Source organism: Geotrypetes seraphini, chromosome 8 (assembly GCF_902459505.1).
Source record: "Geotrypetes seraphini chromosome 8, aGeoSer1.1, whole genome shotgun sequence".
Lineage (NCBI taxonomy): Eukaryota > Metazoa > Chordata > Amphibia > Gymnophiona > Dermophiidae > Geotrypetes > Geotrypetes seraphini.
In genome coordinates, this window is record NC_047091.1 from 83,450,011 (window position 1) to 83,472,022 (window position 22,012).

Here is a 22,012-nt window from a genome sequence, read left to right on the forward strand (position 1 = left end):
CCATCTGTTCTTAAAATCTGGCATGCTACTGGCTCGATCACCTGTGCTGGAAGCTCATTCCAATTGTCAACCACTCTTTCAGTGAAGAAGTACTTCCTGGTGTCGCCATGAAACTTCCCGCCCTTTATTTTCAGCAGGTGCCCTCTTGTGGCCGAGGGTCCTCTAAGAAAGAAAATATCATCTTCTACCTCAATACGACCAGTGATATACTTAAACGTCTCAATCATGTCTCCCCTCTCCCTACGTTCTTCGAGAGAGTAAACTTTAACTGTGAGGGCCGCAAAAAAAATAGGGTACTTGGAGGGCCGCAGAAAAAATAGTTAATGTCTTATTAAAGAAATGGCAATTTTCCATCAGGTAAAACTCTTTATAGTTTATAAATCTTTCCTTTAACAGATAAAGGAAAGATTTATAGACTATAATGTAGGGATGGAGGTCTGATAAGTTCTGATCCAGGGCAAGGTCCAAACACAGGCCAGGTCAGCACACTGATCTAGGCCCTGTGTGAGGATCTTAGGCCTTGTGTGAGGATCTGAGGCCCTGTGGAAGTATGAATCCTTTCTCATTCCCTCTCCCCTCCTGCCACGTCAACATTCTAAAAGCAAGGAAAATGCACCTTGTGACAATGCTGAGGCATTCCCCCCTCCCTTTTTGTCACATATTAACCTGACCCAAGTCTACCTTTATCTTATCCCTTATCTTGTTTAAGATCAGACCCTGCCTAAGTACAAAAGCAGGCCCAGAGTTTAAGGCTAATCCCGAGAGGCTTAAGGAGCATGCATTATAACCTTTGGATTGTCACATGCTATAGTAAGATTTTAGACGTATCAGAAGTGTACACAAAGGAAATCACTTTATTGTAACTGTTATGATGGATTCTTATGTCATGTGAGATAGTAGCTTTGAGAAGCACATGAAATATGTAAACAAATGAGTTATCTTGCTGTAATCCTCACTGTAAATGCATGATGAAATTATAACCTTGTAGAGCATTAGCTAAGTAATTAATGGAGCTAAGATTCTCAATAAAAGGGTGAGAGACCATCCATTAGGGAGCGCCTCCATCCCGACTCTAAGACTGCATGTGTGTGTTTCTTGTGTGACATCCCTACACTATAAAGAGTTTTACCTCATGCAAAATTGTCATCTATAATAATAAAATGCTAAGCGCGCATGCACACTCCTACCTGCGTGATCCGTAGGTCTGTGGCTGGCAAGAGTGCGCATGCTCGCTTACAACGGCCCCACACTCGCGGACCTCAAGGTAATGTGCGGTCTGGCCGGCTCCCTTACATTCTATGCCCGAAGTTTATTTTTAAGTTCAAAGCCGCAGCGGCGGCTCCTCTCACGAGCCGCACCTGCGTTGGAGAAGGCTTCTGATGCAGGCGGGGATCGTGAGAGGAGCAGCCGTGGCACCTTTAAACTTAAAAATAACTCCAGCAAGGGACTAAGGGAGCCGGCCAGACCACAGGAAGGGGAAATGCTGCTGCTACTGCACAGGGACATGGAGGGGGAGGGAAATACCGCTGCTGCAGCTGCTGCACAAAGAAGTGGAGGGGGAGGGAATGCTGCTGCAGCTTCTGCACAGGGAAGTAGGGGGGAGGGAAATACTGCTGCACAGGGAAATGGAGGGGGAGGGAATGCTGCTGCTGTGGCTTCTGCACAGGGAAGTGTGGGGGAGTGAAATGCTGCTGCTGCACAGGGAAGTGGGGTGGGGGAGGGAAATGCTGCTGCACAGGGAAATGGAGGGGGAGGGAATGCTGCTGTTGTGGCTGCTGCACAAGGAAGTGGGGGGAGGGAAATACTGATGCTGATGCACAGGGAAGTGGGGTGAGGGAGGGAAGTGCTGCTGCACAGGGAAATTGAAGGGGAAGGAATGCTGCTGTGCCTGCTGCACAGGGAAGTGGGAGGGAGGGAAATGCTGCTGCTGCTGCACAGGGAAGTGGGGTGGGGAGAAATGGCTGCACAGGGAAATGGAGGGGGAGGGAATGCTGCTGCAGCTGCTGCACAGGGAAGTGTGGGGGAGGGAAATGCTGCTGATGCATAGGGGGCAGGGAGAGAGACAGATAGAAAGACAGACAGCAGGAGGGAGACAGAAAGAAAAGAAGAAAGGCACAGGGACAGGGAGAGAGACAGACAAAGGGGGCCAGGGAGACAGACAGACAGAAAGAAAGAAAGAAAAAAGCGGGAGGGAGAGAGACAGAAAGAAAGAGACAGGGCTAAGGAGAGAGACAGAAAGACAGACAGACATATATTCTAGCACCCGTTAATGTAACGGGCTTAAAGACTAGTTTCTTTAATAAGACATTAACTATTTTTTCCTGCGGCCCTCCAAGTACCTACAAATCCAAAATGTGACCCTGCAAAGGGTTGAGTTTGAGACCACTGCTTTGGAGGGTTCCCTAGCCCCTACTAATTGCATTTAGCAGGTTGGCTCCTAGCTACTCGTGTATACAATGTATTGTTCACTGCTTGTTAAATGTTTATTGACAGTTGTTCTACAGTATTTCCTAAGTTTCAGAGCAAAATATGTTTGTTGCCGAGTAAGCTCCCTATGCCCGTCCTCTCTTTTTCTGTTTCAGTGGAGTTTGATTGCTTTAGTACCAGCTGAAGAAGGAGCTGTTCTCCACTGCAGAAGGGGAGGAGTTCAAGATCTTAAAGTGATACCCTTCTGCAGTTTCACGGGAAGTGGGAATCGGCAGCTAAAATACGACTTTTCTGTGTATCTTAACAGAATCCAGATTATATGGACTTGGCTGGCATTTAAAAAATAATTGACTGCTATGGATTCAGTATCAGGGAGTTAGTGTGGCAAGTCTTAAGGTAATGGCTCCATATATTTAAAAAACGTTTGTGAACTAAGTGTTTAGCAGCTTTAGAAAGTGAACAGCTCTTTAATCTATTTTCTTTTTTCAGTCTATTCCCTCTGAAATGGAGTTTGATCCAAACTCAAATCCCCCCTGCTATAAAACGGTGGATGAGGTGAGTTTTCTGTATGTGGTTAAGAATTCTGTGATATATATGAACAAAAGGGAAAGACTAATTAAAATTGACATGAAGGTGAAAGTGAAGCAGAGGTGCTGGGTCACAGAGGAAACATGAAGTGATGACAGAAGGAGGCCACAGAGGATATGCAGTAAAGAGAGAGGCTAGGAGGATGGGACAGGTGACTATGCAACAGGAGGGAATGGGTGGGTCTCAGCAGAGGGAAGGAGGTCCATACAGCACTGCATAATAGAGATGTAGAGGTCTGAGAGCAAGGTGTTTGTGTGGTGGCTGTTTCAACCTGTCATTTCAGATGGAACTTTTCACTAATATCTTTGGTGAGGTAGCTAATTTAGATACTTTGATGCTGCACGGTTTAGAAGGGGAGGCATTTTCATTAGAAACGTTCCGATTTTATTGTTGAACTTGAGATGTAAATTTCAATTTTGTTTTAATTGCAATTTGAGATGTTGTAACTCATTTTGTCCAATATTTTTGTAAAGGATATAAATATATAATGAGTAGTAGAAGACTCAACATTTTAAATAGGTATAATTGATCATGCTTCTTCATTTTGTATGGTAAAGTTGCTCTCCAGGCATACTGCTCTGCAGAATTCAGTGTGCTATGCTTACCCCACCCGCTATCACTGCACAGCCTTGTACTCTGTAAACACTGGGTGTGCAGCAAAAAGAGGGTGGCCTAGAAGGGGTGGAATGTATGTTTTGTTTTTTTGTTTTTTTAATTTTTTATTGAGAATGGCAAACAGCCCTGATAAACGAGTATAATCAGCAAAATAACAGGAACTGTACAGGAAGATAGGCCAAGCTATCAGGAAGGTTTCATATATATATATATATATATATATATATATATATATATATATATATATATATATATATATATATATATATATATATATAATTTGTTTTCTCTCTCTCTCTGGATTTAGGATATTGTGATTCAGCAGGATGATGAAATTCGTCTGAAAATTGTGGGAACAAGGGTCGATAAGAATGACATTGTGAGTACCTTTGGGGCTTTTTTATGTGAGCTCATATTACATACCCCACTGAAAATATATCAAGCTGTAGTAATACAGTCCTTTCAAAGCCTGTCCTGGGGACCCCACAGCCAGTCAGGTTTTCAGGATATACACAATGAATATGAATGAGATAATTCTACATATTATGGATCTCCAGTGGATACAAAAGGGATGTGCATTTGTGAGCATTCATTTAGTTGATTTGGGCACCTAAAAATTTAAAGTGCATGCAAATCATTACTACTCACTTATATCTACGAATTCATGCTTTACAGTGGGTACGCAAAGAATAAGTGAGATGAACATATGGTAAAGAATCAGGAAACATTAGTTTATCCCAGGACAAGCAGGCAGGTATTCTCACTAGTGGGTGATGTCATCCGACAGAGCCCCGATACGGACATCTTGCAAGCATGTCTTGCTTGAAGAAACTCAGAAGTTTCGAGATGCCCGCACCGCGCATGCGCCAGTGCCTTCCCGCCCGATGTACCGGGCGTGTCTCCTCAGTTCTTTTCTTTCCGCGGAGCTGAGAAGTTTCACTTCATTCTGCGCTGACTGAATTTCAGTAAAATTTGCCTTCTTTGTACCGCGTTTTTTGGTTATTTTGTTTATTTCTACTTTAACTTCGTGTTTCTTTTTAAAAAAAAAAAAAAAGTTAAAATTATTTCTTCCGGCGGTTCGGCCGGGCCGGCCTCGTGGCTTAGGCCCAGCGCCTTCGACCTTGCGGCAACGATTTTCCGGCCTATGTCCCGGCCAATCACCGGTTTTAAAAAGTGCAGCAAGTGCCAGCGCGCGATTTCGTTGACGGACCCGCATCGACGCTGTCTTCAGTGTCTTGGTCCAGAACACATACCGAAATCGTGCCGGCCTTGTTCCACGCTTACTGCGCGCTCGTTTAAACGGCGCTGCTTGCTGTGGGAGTCGATGTTTAAGATGGAGACTGCTAAGGAGCCGTCTGCTTCCACTTCTGCTGATGTTTCGCCGGTCCATGCGAAACCTGCATCGTCAACTCCTGCATCTGGCCTTTTGAAGCCGGCATCGTTCACACCGACTTCAGCCTCGAGTTCGACACCGGTGCCTGTCCAAGTCTCCTCGGCTCAGGTACCGCCTTCCACTGTCCCTCCGGTGGTCATCAAAGTGCCTAAGGCTAGCAAGCAGAAGCACTTGGCCGCAAAGGAGCGCGATGACCGTGCTGGAGGACCCCCTTTCGGTGCGGATCCCTCCATATCGGCTTCGCTGCGATCCCTGCTGGAAGCTCAGTTTGTTGAGCTTATGCAGACTATGGGACCCCGGCTTATCGCCTCTATCCAGGGTGACCTCCCGGTCCCGGGGGGCGGGCCGCCTCCTCCCCCTCCTCCTCGTCGTTCGATCTCACTGCTCGACGAGGAGGATCGGCGGAGGGCGGCGGGGGCCTCGCGGCGGGCTTCCTTTAGTGATATGCCGCCTCTGGAGCCCATCACGCCTCCTCGCCATCAGAGTACTATACCAGCCTCTGATAATCGGAGCCCTGGGCATACCTCGCAGGAAGAGTTCTTCCGCACTCCATACCAGGCCTGGGTGGCAGCGTGTGAGTCCGCATCCTTGCCACCTCTACGATCCACTGCATCTAGTCCCATCCATTCCGTGGAGGCTTTGGGGGACCGTGCGATGCATAGGCGTTCCCGTTCTCCATCCCGACACCGGGAGGGGCATCGATCCCGACACTCGTCTCGGCACTCCTCGCATCATTCGGAGGTGTCCCCGCAAAAGAAGATGCAGCGTATGGGATACTCCTCGTCGGATTTATCTCCGCCTGAGGGACCGGAGTATGAGGAACCATCTACCTCCTATTCTCCTTGCCGCTCCCAGTTCTCTCTGGACCCGGAGGCTTCTACTTCTTCTAGTCCGTCCCGCCGGCCGGCACTGGCGGAACAACTATCCTTTTGTTCCTTCCTCCGACAAATGGCGGATGACTTGGATGTAACTTTGGACACTGGTTCTCGATATTCCAAGGAGTATCTAGACACCATGCACTTGCCTCACCCTCCGGCGGAGTCGCTCCGGCTTCTTCTGCATAAACTGCTTGACCAGACTTTCATGCGCTGTTTTGAGACACCATACTCCATCCCTGCAGTTCCCAGCAAGTTGGATGCTCGATACCGCATCGTCCACCACAAAGGGTTTGAGGGAGCTCAACTCTCTCATCAGTCCCTCCTGGTCGAGTCCTCTCTCAAGCGATCTCATCCCTCCCAGGTTTATGCCTCAGTACCACCGGGCTGTGAAGGGAGGACGATGGATAAGTTTGGTAGACGTATCTACCAGAACTCTATGATGGCGTCTCGAGTGCTCAATTACAATTTCTTCTTTTCTTCATATTTGGAGTTTTTCTTGCCGGTGCTCCGCAAGTTTATCCCTTTTATTGATGCTCAGGCTCGATACGAGTTCGAAGAGGTGGTGGCGACCCTTTCCCAGTTACGCCTTCAGCTGATGCAATCCTCCTACGATGCCTTCGAGCTCTCGGCACGTGCTGCTGCCTGTTCGGTAGCCATGCGTCGCCTGGCATGGCTTCGTACGATTGATATGGATCCAAACCTCCAAGACAGACTTGCAAATGTGCCTTGTGCGGGGGCGGATCTGTTCGATGAGTCTATCGAGACCGTTACTAAGAAGCTTTCGGATCATGAGAAGTCCTTCCAGTCTATCCTACGGCCTAAGCCCAAGCCTCAACAGTCTCGACCTACTAGGCCGCCTTTGATTTACCAGCGGCGTTATACTCCTCGCCAAACTCCTCCAGCGAGACAACCTGCGAAGAGACAGCCCCCCCAGAAGCCTCAGCAGAAGCCTCAGATGCCGGCTGCACCCAAGGCTACTCAGCCTTTTTGACTCTCTTCCAGGGAGCATAACCGACCTCGTTCTGTCTCCCCCGGTTTTTCCCATTGGGGGTCGTCTCCATCATTTTTGTCATCGATGGGAGACCATTACCACGGACCTTTGGGTCCTTACCATCGTAAGAGAAGGTTACTCTCTTCATTTCCAACGGGTCCCCCCGGACCACCCGCCAAGAGAGTATCCTTCAAACTTGACGCAGACCGCTCTTCTCCTTCAGGAAGCTCGGGCTCTGCTTCGGCTTCGGGCTGTCGAGCCGGTTCCGTTAGATCAGCAAAACCGGGGGTTTTACTCCCGGTACTTTCTCGTCCCAAAGAAGACGGGCGATCTGCGTCCCATTTTGGACCTTCGAGTCCTCAACAAGTTTTTGGTCAAGGAGCGGTTCCGTATGCTGACCCTTGCTTCTCTCTACCCCCTCCTCGAGCAGAACGATTGGTTATGCTCTCTGGATCTCAAGGAGGCCTACACTCACATCCCCATTCATCCGGCCTCCCGAAAGTTCCTCAGATTTCGGGTGGGACATCTACATCTGCAGTATCGAGTGCTTCCATTCGGCCTCTCCTCGTCTCCCAGAGTCTTCACGAAGTGTCTGGTAATGGTGGCTGCTGCACTCCGGAACATGGGTCTTCAGGTGTTTCCATACCTCGACGACTGGCTCATCAAGGCCCCGTCAGCTCCAGAGGTCATTTCGGCGACCTTGACTACCATTTGTTTCCTGCAAAGCTTGGGCTTCGAGATCAACTTTCCCAAGTCACATCTTCAGCCCACCCAGTCTCTCCCCTTTATCGGGGCGGTCCTGGATACCATTCAACTTCGAGCATTCCTTCCTCCTCAACGCATGGATGCTCTCCTTCTACTCTGCCAGTCGGTGTCTTCTCGCCAATCCATCTCAGCGAGACACATGATGGTCCTCTTGGGCCACATGGCATCTACAGTTCATGTGACGCCTTTTGCCAGACTACATCTCAGAATTCCTCAATGGACCCTGGCATCTCAGTGGACTCAGGTGTCCGACCCGTTATCCCGTCACATTGTAGTCACTCCTGCTCTACGGCAGTCTCTTCTCTGGTGGATGACCTCTTCGAATCTATCCAGAGGTTTGCTGTTTCACTCTCCTCCCCACCAGAAAGTTCTCACGACCGATTCTTCGAACTATGCCTGGGGGGCTCATCTGGATGGTCTTTGCACTCAGGGGTTCTGGACCTGTGCGGAGCGACTCCATCAAATCAATCTTCTGGAGCTCAGAGCCATCTTCAATGCTCTCCAAGCTTTTCAACATCTGCTTCATGACATGGTGGTCCTTATTCGCACAGACAATCAGGTCGCCATGTATTATGTCAACAAGCAAAGGGGCATGGGCTCAGCCCCTCTTTGCCAGGAAGCTCTTCGGGTCTGGGATTGGGCTGTTCGCCACAACTCCTTCCTCAAAGCTGTCTACATTCAGGGGAAGGACAACGTCTTGGCAGACAACTTGAGTCGTCTCTTGCAGCCTCACGAGTGGACGCTCCATTCCGACCCCCTTCATCAGATCTTTGCTCAGTGGGGGACGCCTCAGATAGACCTCTTTGCTGCCCCCCACAACTTCAAGCTGCCTCAGTTTTGCTCCAGGATCTACACTCCTCATCGCCTCGAGGCAGATGCTTTTCTGCTGGATTGGAGGAATCAATTTCTGTACGCATTTCCTCCATTTCCTCTCATTCAGAAGACCCTGGTCAAATTGAAATCGGACCACGCCACCATGATTCTGATAGCTCCTCGGTAGCCCAGACAACCCTGGTTCTCCCTTCTGCTTCAACTCAGCAGCAGGACACCAGTCCTTCTTCCAGTGTTTCCTTCTCTGCTTACTCAACATCAGGGATCACTGCTTCATCCCAACCTGCAGTCTCTCCACCTGACAGCTTGGTTCCTCTCAACGTAACTCCTCACCAGTTCTCTCAAGCAGTGAGGGAGGTCTTGGAGGCTTCCAGGAAGCCTGCTACTCGACAATGCTATTCCCAAAAATGGACTAGATTCTCTTCCTGGTGTTTTTCCAATGCCACGGAGCCTCAGCGAGCTTCCCTATCCTCTGTGTTGGACTATCTTCTACACCTGTCTCAGTCTGGTCTCAAGTCTACCTCTATACGAGTCCACCTGAGTGCTATTGCGGCTTTCCATCAGCCTCTACAGGGGAAACCTTTGTCTGCTCATCCTGTGGTTTCCAGATTTATGAAAGGACTTTTTCATGTCAACCCTCCTATCAAACCTCCTCCTGTGGTTTGGGATCTCAATGTTGTCCTGTCTCATCTCATGAAGCCTCCGTTTGAACCTCTCAACAAGGCTCCACTTAAGTATCTCACCTGGAAGGTGGTTTTTCTGGTGGCCCTCATGTCTGCTCGCAGGGTCAGTGAGCTTCAGGCCCTAGTGGCGGATCCACCATTTACAGTATTCCATCATGACAAGGTGGTTCTTCGTACTCATCCAAAATTCTTGCCTAACGTGGTCTCTGAATTTCACCTCAACCAATCCATCGTGCTTCCAGTGTTCTTTCCAAAGCCTCATTCTCACCTTGGAGAATCTGCTTTACACACTCTGGACTGTAAACGTGCTTTAGCTTTCTACTTGGATCGCACAAAGCCACACAGAACTGCTCCTCAACTTTTCGTCTCCTTTGATCCAAACAAGTTGGGACGACCTGTATCGAAGCGCACCATCTCCAACTGGATGGCGGCTTGTATCTCTTCCTGCTATGCCAAGGCTGGATTATCCCTTCCCTGTAAGGTCACAGCCCATAAGGTCAGAGCAATGGCAGCCTCTGTTGCCTTCCTCAGATCGACACCGATTGAGGAGATTTGTAAGGCTGCCACTTGGTCCTCGGTTCATACATTCACCTCTCATTATTGTCTGGATACTTTCTCCAGACGGGATGGACAGTTTGGCCAAACAGTGTTACAAAATTTGTTCTCTTAAGTTGCCAACTCTCCCACCATCCCATTGGGGTTAGCTTGGAGGTCACCCACTAGTGAGAATACCTGCCTGCTTGTCCTGGGATAAAGCAATGTTACTTACCGTAACAGTTGTTATCCAGGGACAGCAGGCAGCTATTCTCACGTCCCACCCACCTCCCCTGGGTTGGCTTCTCAGGCTAGCTACCTGAACTGAGGAGACACGCCCGGTACATCGGGCGGGAAGGCACTGGCGCATGCGCGGTGCGGGCATCTCGAAACTTCTGAGTTTCTTCAAGCAAGACATGCTTGCAAGATGTCCGTATCGGGGCTCTGTCGGATGACATCACCCACTAGTGAGAATAGCTGCCTGCTGTCCCTGGATAACAACTGTTACGGTAAGTAACATTGCTTTAAAATGAGCCCAAACCAAACCTTTTAGGGGCCTTGCAAACTCCTAGTAGGCAGATTTATCTCATGCATATTCACTGTGGATATGTGAAGTACCTAACTGCTTGTGGTACCCCCTTCCCCAGGACCAAGATTGTTATAAATTTTACTTAAGTTTTCACTAATTCCTGGGAAAATTGACCTAGAAACATGATGGCAGATAATGGCCCATCCAGTCTGCCCTTTCCCACCATCCATTATCTTCTCTTCTCCCACATGCCCAGCCCACACTATCTTGAATTCAGATAGTCTTCATCTCCATCAATTCCACCGGTAGACTGTTCCACACATTTACAGTTCCACCCTTTCTGTAAAGAAGTATTTTCTTACATTACTCCTGAGCCAATCACCTCTTAACTTTATCCTATGCCCTCTCCTTCCGGAATTTTCCTTAATTTGAAAGACTCACCTCCTGTACATTAATGCCACAGAGATATTTAAACATCTCTATCATTTCTCATCTCCCATTTTTCCTACAGAGTATACATATTAAGTTCTCTAAGTCTGTTCCCATACGATTTATGACAAAGGCATCAACCAGTTCTGTAGCAGCCCTTTGGACAGATTCCATCCTATTTATATCTTTTTGAAGATGCAGTCACCAAAATTGCACACAGTATTCCAAATGGGGCCTCACCAAAGATTTACACAATGGCATTATCATCTCCCTTTTCTACTGGCCATTCTTCTCCTTATGCAGCCAAATATTTTCCTTGCTTTGACTGTCGCCTTTTCTTCTTGTTTTGCCATCTTGAGATCACAAGAGTTTAAAGTTTTATTTGGATTTTATATACTGCCTTTCAAGGGTTATCTAAGCGGTTTTAACAATCAGGTACTCAAGCATTTTCTCTATCTGTCCCGGTGGGCTCACAATCTATCTTACATACCTGGGGCTATGAAGAATTGAGTGACTTGCCCAGGGTCACAAGGAGCAGTGTGGGGTTTGAACCCACAACCTCAGGGTACTGAGGCTGTAGTTCCAACCACTGTGCCACACTGGGTCAGATCAATGGTGCATTAATCCCAGTAGCTCATCATGGTGGCCAATCCAGGTCACTAGTACCTGGCAAAAGTCGAAAGAGTAGCAACATTCCATTCTACCGATCAGAGCAAGCAGTGGCTCAATAACAGATTGAGCCACAGACTTTTCCTCCAGGACATTGTCCAAACCTTTTGTAAACCCAGCTATGCTATCTGCTCACCCCCAATTCTTGCTCTTGTTCCTTGCCTCCTATACTATACTGCATTTTTTAGCAATAAATCTTAGTTGCCAATTGCTTGACCATTCTTTGAGCTTCGTCAGATCCCTCCTCATGTTATCCGCACCTTCAGGGATGTCTACCCTATTACAGAGCTTGGTATCATCTATAAAAAGGCAAACTTTGCTAGACAGTCCTTCCACAATAGCACTCACAAAGATGTTAAATAGTGCTGGCCCAAGGACATATCTCTGTGGCATTTCACTAACATCATCCTTATCTTCCGAGCAAACTCCATTTACCACTACCCTTTGTCTCCTTCCACTTAACCAGCTTTTAATCCAGTTTGTCACTTTAGAGTCCATACCACATGCATTCAGTTTATCAATCTCCTGTGTGGCACCATGTCGAAAGCTTTGTTAAAGTCCAAGTACACTACATCTTGCACGTCTCCCATATCCAACTGTTTGGTCACCCAGTCAAAAAAATCAATCAGGATAAAATATACTGATTGATTTTTTTTTTTTTGACTGGGTGACCAAACAGTTGGATATGGGAGACGCGCAAGATGTTGCCCTTTCATATGACACTATATTATTTGGTACATCAATGAGATTTAAAAGCCCAATTTCTGCAATAAACTTCTATTGATATTGACAGGGGTTGCCATTCAGCAGATTACTGGAAATTGGAAAGATTACACTAAACTTAATTATACTTTTTGGTGGAATTCAGTATGCATTATATATAAAATGGAAAGGGTGCTTGCCATGCAACAAGAAAATTATAATAAGTTTAAAAAGATTTGGGGGCCATTGATTATTTATTCTAATGATCAGACATTTTAAACACCTTAGTATTAGATAAGATATAGGGGGGTGGGATTGTGAAAGGTAATAATTGATAACTGTTTGTTATTAATGTATGGGTGGGTGGGATGGGACTCTTTTATATCTATATATTTGGAGGAATATAAGTAAGATTGTCAAGTGATTAGTTAAAATTTTTCTGATTGTTTATTATACACTTGTTGTAATATATGAAAATGAATAAAGATTTAAAAAAAAATAAATAAATAAAAATCTATCAGATTAGTCTGTAGATTCCTTGCCACTTGTAAAGCCAGGTAAAAGAGACCTGGTCTCTTAAATTATGCAATCTGTCCTTGAATTGTGGCATAGAAAAGTTGGCATAGAAAAAGTTGGCATAGAAAAGTTTCTGTAACATAACATAAATGCCTTACAACCAAATCACCTTTTGTGGAGAACTTGCAATTCCTGCAGTCTAAGCCTTTCCCAACAGGAGCTGCTGTAGGAATATGGTTAAGACAATTTGTGCTTTACTGACTTTTTGCAGTTGTTGTTTTTAGCTCACATTCTCCTTTTTGTTTTCTAGTTTGCCATTGGTTCCTTGATGGATGATTATCTCGGTAAGTTACTGCTGCTGTGAATTAATTACAGATTCTGGGGTATTTAATCAACTTGATCAGGTTCTTCTGTAGATTCCTTACCAGACCAGTCCATAACCTTAAAACCCTTACTCTTCTCACCTTTGGGTTGTGCATCTTTAACCCTATATGTCATGTATGTCTGTCCAAGTTAGATTGTAAGCTCTTTAGAGCAGGGGCCATCTATTAAATGTCAAAATGTAGTAGTAGTAACCTGAGGGTTATGCCCATTGACCAGCAAATGGAGAGAGAGAGACGATATTTGTGAGATTTGCCTTGTAAGGGCACTATGTAGCCTTAGGTCATTAGTATTTCTTTCTCTCCAGCAGATTGAGACAAGCAGAGTGTGCAGCTTCTAGACAAACTAAACTTCTAGAAACCATGAAGAAATAGTTTGCAGGATGGGATACTGAGGGTGATTGCTAGTGTAGGGGCATGTGACCAGGTAAAGGTGGGGGATGAGCAGTGCTTGGCAGAATTCTAAGTGTTTGAGGGGTGCGTATTACAAGCAGTGCTGAATAATTAGATGAGAGGTAGACTTTAGAGCAACATCTAAAAATAGTTCTGATGCAATGTGTCTAGAAGACCTGACTGTAGATGATTTCCCATACTCGTGAGTTGATTGCTGAAGGATGAAATTTACATTCTTCAGCTCCGCCTCCTTCTTCAGTGGCTGTAGTATCCCCTTCAGTTTTTCCTTCTGAAAGCGAGTTGAGAAGGTGATCTGCTCTGATAATTTTCTTATTATTTTTTTTCTCTGACTTCGCGTCTTTTCGGTGCTGGAGAAGTTCCCAGTGACCCTGGGGCAGATGTGCCTGGGAGAAGAGACAGACTCTGTGAAAGAGGTCTGCAGATGACAAGACAGCTCTCTGGGTTCCTGTCAACCTGCATTGAGACTTAGGGAACTCAGGATCTGTTCCCCTTGATGCTAGCTTGCATCCTGATTTATCAGGTGCTTGAGCACAGGCTATTTGGCCCCAGTGTCAGTCCAGCAGGGATTAGCAGGTGCCAGCTGCATGGATCCGCGGGGGTTTAGGCCTCGGTTGGGCTTTAGTCTGACTGGCAGCCAGAAGAACCCGGCTTGTGGACCTGATCTGGAGGATTGAATCTGTGTCTTCTCCATTTCCAGTTTCTATGAGGACTGAAGCAGGCTAGCACCAGCACAGCACAGTGAGTACTGCCTATTGTAGTCTATGGGGAAATCAAGGTGGGGGGGTCTAAATTTGCAAGTTTTGAGCATACCTGGGGCTGTATTCAGGGTATCCCACACTTAAAATCCCTTTCCTTGGATTTTTTGACCCTTTAGTCAGATTTCCTGAGCCATTTCTAGCACAACCACGCTGCTGCAGCATCCATCTTGGATTTCTCAATTTTGTTTAAAAAGCCTTCATCTGCATCAAATCTAATCGTTTTGCCTTAAAAACAAAAGGGATGGACTCCTCTGCTGGAGTTACCCCTATATCATGCCAGATTACTGATGGTAGGTCGGCTGAACAGCGGCCCTGCGGGAGGCTTGGTCTGTGCCCTCTCTGGTGTCCCTAAGGCTGGAGAAAGTTTCCTGGACTGGGAAGAGAACACCTCCCACCCCAAGCCTTTAGATGGAGACTAAGTGAAGCACAGGGTGTGTGAACCCTGCAGAGCACAGGAAAAGGCAAAGTGAGTCCCTGAAGGGTGCTTCAGGACCCTCTGGACTGAGTTTTACCCCAGATTTTGTCAGTCCTATTTAAATTATCAAGAGTCTCCTTCCTTGGCCGAGGGAGCACTGGGGACTGCGCAAAGAGATTTGGCTTATTCCAATTGCACATTCTCCAGCAGAGAATCCTGAACAGCAGCCAGAGGACCAGTCAGATACTTGGGGACTGGAAGTCGGATTCTATGCCTTTGCTTTCCCAGAGTGACTCATCCTTTCTGGGGGATTCGGGGTCTCTGTTGGAGTTCAGGAGACAGTCCCTCTTGAGCAGAGGGAGGACTCAACTATCCGCTGCCTTTTTAAAGCAGCTGCATTGCTGGAACTTATTCCAGAATCATTACAGGAGTTAAACCTGGAATCTCCGCAGACTTTGGCTGCTCAGTGCTTCTTTTGTGGCATGCGCCTATTACACCAGAGTCTGCTGGATTTCAGGCTGGACGATGAGGTATGCCTTCAGATGGTCATGGCAGGGATTGACTATGTGGTAGATGCTCTGTATGACATTATCAGAGTATTGTGCAAGGTAGCAAGGTCTCTGCTTGTTCCATCTCCATCTGCAGAATGCTCTGGATTAGGCAATGGGTGGGAGATTTGGCTTCCAAAGCCACTTTAAGTAGGCTCCCCTTTAAGGGTCAGATGCTGTTTGGAAAGAGTTTGGACGATATTATGGTCATTGTGAACAATCTTTGGCCAAAGATCCTTCCAAATAGCAGACCCTGGCATTCACAAGGGTCTACTTGGAGTAATTTTTGTAGCTCCTGCTCGGTGTTGGTGGTTTTGGTTTTTCTGCAGGCCGGCCTTGAAAAGGGACTTGCAGTTGGATCCCTTAGAGTGCAAGTAGCATGTCTCTCATGTTTCAGAGCCCAGTTGGGCAAGGGGTCCTTAGCTTCGCATCCTGATGTCAGATTTTTGAAGGGGAGCTCAGCGGTTTTCTGAGTTGCAGGCCTTGTATGGCGGGGATTCTTATTTCTGATTTACAGATTCTGGGGTGTCAGTTCGGACAGTACCACAATTTCTTTCTAAGGTGGTGTCATCCTTTCTTTTATGCCGTTCTCACTTTTCCTTCCTTCTCCTGAGAGGAGGAATGGGAAGGCAAGCTTTTCAGCACTGCATTTTTTAAAAGTGTGTAGCATTCTCCGCAATCTGTAGGTTTCTAACGACTTTTAGTCATTTAGATCACCTCTTTTTCAAGGGATGCGACAAACGTATGGCAGCATCCAAAGCCTCCATCGCTTGAAGGGTCCAGGAGGACATTCTTTATGCTTACTTGGTGGAAGAACTTCATGACCATTCAGCCAGAGCAATGACAGCTACTTGGACATAGTCCACAGGTTTTTTTCCTTGGAGGAGTTTTGTCATGTGGCTACTTGGTCTTCCAAGAATACTTTATCTCGGCATTACCGGTTGGATGTGGGGGCATATGTGGAGGCAGCGTTTAGTGCTTCGGTTGTTGCGGAGGCGGTGTTTGCTTCCCACCCAGATTGAGGATTGCTTTGCTACATCCCATTGGTCTCTGGATTCATCTGCTGCTGTTGCTAAGGAAGGAAAAATTATGTTCTTACCTGTTAATTTTCTTTCCTTTAGATGCAGCAGATGAATCCAGAGCCCTACCCTTTCTGGATATTGACTGTCGGTTTTTTTCTTTTGCAACTTTCGAAGTCTGTTATTCTTGATAGTTGTATTCTGTATTATTACCTTTTGATAGGATAATCTTTTATTATACGATTTATATATTATGATATATTGAAGTGTAGGGAGGGATTGGGATAAATTATATTGTATATGAATAATTATAGAATTTCAAGTGATGTTGTTAAGTTAAAATGCTATTATTCTGTATTACACTTGATGTAAGTTATACAAATGAATAAAGAATTTATAAAACAACAGATTTTTGAAGGGAGTGCTCAAGTTGAGGCCTCCTGTAAGACAACCTTTTCCCTCGTGAAACCTTAACATCATTTTGATTGGACTCAGCAAGGTTCCTTTTGAGCCTTTGTAGGAGGTATCATAGCTGAATCAACCATTGTATCTGTGAGAAGAGTGTCAGAGATATAGGCACTGTCATGCAGAACGCCATTCCTCAGATTTACAGAAGTGAGTGTTTCTCTTCGCACTGTTCCTTTGTTTCTGTCGAAGGTGGTTTTGTCATTCCATGTCAATCAGGAAATCAGGTTACCTGCTTTTCAGATCACGGGTTCCAAAAAGAGGGACAAAGTTTTGTGGATGTACAGAGAGTTCATCTCCGGAACCTCATCTCCGGAACCTCAGAGTAACCAATGAATTTTGTCTTTCAGAACATTTGTTTGTCTTCACCAATGCTGCTAGGCTGGGCAAGTCTGCATCTAAAGTGAGCATTTCCAGATGGATTTGAATGGTGATTTCATCAGTGCACATTGGCTGTGGGAAACAGCTTCCAATTTCTTTGAGAGCACACTCCACTAGGAGTGTGGCAGAATCGAGGGCAATTCTTCCTGAATAAATTTGTATAGCAGTTACACGGTCCACTCTCCATTCATTTACAAAGTTTTATAGGGTGAATGTGGCAGCATGAGAGGATTCCACTTTTGGGTCCTCAGTTGTTGTTTTTTTTGTGAAATATATTTTATTAATTTTCCAAACAAAACAAGACGCGCAAAGTACAATACAAGTATGCAAAATGAGCACGACAGTCCATACCAGAATCACTCCCGTCTTGGGTCCTCAGTTTTAAGGGCAGGCTCATCTGTCCCACCCTAGTCTCAGGAGACTGCTTTGTATGTCATATAATAATAACTTTATTTTTATACTAGTATTTTAGCCTGTTACATTAACGGGTCTTTGTCTTTATTTCTGTCTCTCTCTCTGTCCCGCTGTCTTTCTTTCTGTCTGTCTCTCTCCCTGGCCCCCTTTGTCTGTCTGTCTTTCTGTGTCTCTCCCTGTCCCTGTGTCTTTCTTCTTTTCTTTCTGTCTCCCTTCCTCCCGCTGGTGGTAGAATATATGTCTGTCTTTCTTTCTGTCTCTCTTCCTCCCGCTATCTTTCTTTCTGTCTCTCTCCATCCCTGGCCCTGTCTGTCTTTCTGTCTCTCTCCCTGCCCCTGTCCCTGTGTCTTTCTTCCTATCTCCTTCCCTATTTCCCTGTGCAGCAGCCGCAGCATTCCCTCTCCCTCCATTTATCACGAGAGGAGCCTGCATGGACCGAACAGCCCGAGCCCCGACCAGTGTAACTTTCTGGCGGCTCCTCTCACGATCGCCGCCTTCTCCGACGCAGGAGCGGCTCGTGAGAGGAGCCGCTGCAGCGTCTTTTAAGCTAAAACAGAAACTTCGGCCCGGCCTGTAGGTCAGGGGTTTCTCGGGCTGACCGCCACCCGCTGCTGGTGGCTCCGTGCTCCATGCTCGCCCGCCGCGGCCTGCAGCCGCCAACAGCCACCACGGCCCACAGCTGCCTCCGCCGACATCCGCCTCGGGGGAAGAGAGAAAGAGAGAGATATTCGCACGCATGCGCACTCTTACCTGCGGTGCCCTACAGCGCACAGAAAACGGGAGCACGCAGGTGGAAGTGCGCATGCGCGGATTAGGATTTTATCATATTAGATACCGCAATACCACAAACAGTTCAGAGCAGTTTACAGAAGAAGAGACTGTATACAGACAGCGATATTACAAAAAAACCTTCAAAATTACATTAGCATGTTAAGATTAATCCTAGACACATTGCACCAGAACGAAAGATTATGTTCTTACCTCGATAATCATCTTTCTGGTAGATGTGTCTAGGAGTCTTGACACTCTTCATTGTCAGTTGGAATTTACCTGCTTATTGCCTTGGACAGAGTGTATATCCACAGCTGGAGATCTTCTCCTGCCAGTCTGATATGAAGATTAAAATATCAAATGTTTTAAAAAAAGTATGAGTCTTTTAGAGCTCCATAAGTGTTAGTGTTAGTTACACTTGGAGAGGTGGAGGTTTGTTCCACCTGGAGTTAACGTAATGTATTGATTAACATGTTCCAATTTTTGTTTTTCAGAGCAGAACAGAAATGTGTCATCAGGGATATTCCTTGTACTCCTTATTTCTTATGTTGCAGTAATAATCGATTGCTTTGGTACAAACTGAAGGGAGCACAACAGCCACTGGAGAAGGAGATGGAGCTGAATAATGTAAATTTCATCCTTCAGCAATCAACTCGCAAATACGAGAAATTATCTATAGTCAGGACTCCTAGACACATCTACCAGAAAGAAGATTATCGAGGTAAGAATCTAATCTTCCGTTCTCTATAGAAAGGGTTGTGATTGCATGGAACAACCTTCCAGGGACTCTTCTAAGCCTTTAATGGATAAAGCAACTGACTAACTAGTCACACATAGATACAAGGACTAACATTGGCTGCTCATACGGCACAGAAGCTCTGCGAAGAAGCCTGTTTCCCTAGAACTAATGTGTTATAGCCTCCTTCAAAGAATCTGGTATGATTCCACTAAAAGAAGAATTCAAATGTGACAGACAAAGGGAGCAACTGTGTTTTATAAAGTGAGAGAATACGACAGGGAATATCATCCAGCTGAACTGAAGATTAACTGATAGACTGACCAATTTGTTCTACTCCACTCAAGAGAACAGTTTCAAACTCATCACAAACTTTTAAATTTCTGAACCTGCCCAAGTTAGATGACTCAATTGCTGACAAAACTGACAAATTGAATTCATTCTGCAAAACAGACTTACCAGTACCATCAGCTAAAGAAAAAAATTTGTCGGCAAACAATTTTAAGAAATATCTGCAGCTGTCATAGAGGTCTAGGATATGATAAATAATGATTTCCATTATTGGCAGTATATGTTCCTAATATTACCAGATACTGTATTTTTAGTCCTCTGATGAAGGCAACTGTTTTTGCCGAAACTTGGATCCCAGTTGAGGCTCTTATTCAGTAAAGATTTTATTCTGGAGTCATGATTAGATCTGTTGTGCATGGTCTTCCACCACTCATAAATGTGACATTTTTTGAAGAAATGTGCTGAATATTATCATTTTTCTGCTGTCCTAGTGCAGGAGGGTCTCCATCCCTGTATAACTTTAATCTAAAGATTCTTTCTCTCTTTTCTTAGGTCTTGTCAGCTGAGATGTTACTTGGCCTTTCCTAGAGGATTTCATGCTCCTGGAGGGATTTTCTGAATGGAAATTTTTTTCTTGATATATGTCTATGATTTGTTCTCTGCTTGTATTTTGTTTTCTTGAAATGTAAAAAGTCTTTTCTGCCAATTATATTTATATTGAAAACAAGTCAGATTGCTTAGATTTGCATTTGTGAAAAAGGGTGACAGAAGGAAATGTAGAGCAAGAAATGTATTCCAGGGATTGGAGCATAAGTTTTGCCCAAATGGTGAGGACGAGGTATAGAGTGGCAACTAGAGCAGAAAGAACATAAGAATAGCCATACTGGGTCAGACCAATGGTCCATCTAGCCCAGTATCCTGTTTCCAACAATGGCAAATCCAGGTCACAAGTACTTGGCAGAAACCCAAATAGTAGCAACATTCCTTGCTACCAATCCCAGAGCGAGTAGTAGCTTCCCCCATGTTTGTTTTATTCTAGAAATTTGTCCAAACCTTTTTTAAACCCAGCTATGCTATCTGCTGTTTCCACATCCTCTGGCAACAAGTGCCAGAGCTCAACTATTCTTTGAGTAAAATATATTTCCTCCTCAAGAATATATTGAATACGCATCTGACTTTTAATGTCTTCCTGTTCTAATCCAGTTGAAACCTGACCTGCTATTGTTTGTTCATGCTTTCCTGGAATTTCTTGATACAGTGTGGGGAGGATGCATTGAAAGAACATGTTAAAAATCATCTGACTATTAATGACTTCCTGTGTTTTACATGTTGTTATCTGTTTTACTATTGTTTGAATATGGAGCTTAAGTTGATTTGTATGTAATTTGTAAACCGCATAGTTAATATGCTGTATATAAATTTTTTTTTAATAAATAAATTTGGTTTAAAAGTATTTTCATGTAATTTCATTGAATGTCCTCTGGTCTTTGTTCTTTTTGAAAGAGTGGAAGCAAAGATACTAACAGCGGCACCTGGAGTGGCCCGCTTCCTGTTACACGACACCCCCTCCCCATCCCTGTATACCTCTTACCAATCCCAAGAAGACAAACACACCTTGGTTGGTAAATGCCTGGCCGCAGCCCTGTTTATTGAATAATAACATATTCAAGAAATGCAACACAATTAAATACACATAAGTTAACAGCAAAACCAAAACATTAACAAAACCCCCCTAACAATGGTATCACCATTGTTACCTGATCCCGAGCTACCCTCCGAAGTAATTGGCCCCCGACCCCGCCATCCAAGCTAGGGTCTGAGGGGTGGCATGTCCCACACATGCCCCATTATCCAGGGTCAACCGACCCACCATGCACGGCTCCCAGCCGGCCCACCGCTCATCCCTTGATGAGCCCCAGTAGCCAGTAGCTCGGGATACCGCCACAGGCCTGTAACCAGTTACAGGCCCCACCCACAAGGAACAGAGCTGCGGCTAGGAGACCAACACTCGCTCACAGCAGGAGGCAAAGTCATCCAATAACAAATCCCAACCTATATCGGACAGATGGACCTGATCCCTATAAAACAACCCCCCGCAAGCCACATCTACCCAGTCATGCCTAACCTGTATACCTCCTCGAGACTCCACCCATCGACCTATCTGCCTGTTAACCTTAACAAGCCCCCGGGTCCATCGCCGAGACGCCAAGCGGCTGGGTCGAGGAATGATATCGGACCAGACCACCCGCGCCCTGGGAAACCAGCCCTGAACCACTCCCAAATCCCCAATGACCAAGTCAATAAGATGCTTGCCACTAAGAGCATCAACATCATTGCCCCCCAGGTGTAGAATCAATAGATCTGGACGCTGAGGACGCCGACGAAGATCGTTCAGCAGTGGGAGCAGCTGGTGCCAGCGCATGCCCCTCTGCCCCCACCAGGAGACAAAGACGCCGCGATGCCCGAGACCCAAATGTTGACCGCCGGGCCGGACCGCTGCACGCTCCCCAGCCCAATGGATGAAGGAATGCCCGAAAATCCAAACCGATAGGACCCGCTGCACAGCACCTGCAAAGCAAACCCCGGAAGTAAGGCACCGACCACTAAACATTTATAGTTAGTAAAAGAGGATCATGCTGAGGCTCCCCCCCACCTTTACCCCATCCCCCACAATAAGACCACTGTCCCGACCAGCAGCCCACACCAGCCACCCGCTAGTCTAATTCCCCCAACCGCAAATCATGACGAGTAGAACTCGACGGGCGAATATAGCCACGATATGCGTTCGATGACCACCTACCCAGCCGACGAATGGCCGCGGCTGGCATACCCGCCGCGAACGCGCTGGTAGCCGCCCCGATGCGAAATGA

The 22,012-nt window shown here is 46.0% G+C and overlaps 1 protein-coding gene across 2 annotated transcripts in view; it reads left to right on the forward strand.

The window, feature by feature from the left end:
- Window positions 1–20,595, forward strand: part of POLR2G (RNA polymerase II subunit G) — a 59,342-nt gene extending 38,747 nt beyond the window's left edge. For both annotated transcript variants that reach the window (XM_033956304.1, XM_033956305.1), the window contains 4 exons: window positions 2,917–2,982; window positions 3,938–4,009; window positions 12,861–12,894; window positions 19,695–20,595. In XM_033956304.1, the coding sequence (XP_033812195.1) occupies window positions 2,917–2,982; window positions 3,938–4,009; window positions 12,861–12,894; window positions 19,695–19,708 (186 nt within the window). In that variant the 3' untranslated portion in view covers window positions 19,709–20,595. The remainder of the gene's footprint in view (window positions 1–2,916; window positions 2,983–3,937; window positions 4,010–12,860; window positions 12,895–19,694) is intronic.
- Window positions 20,596–22,012: the final 1,417 nt, after the last annotated feature.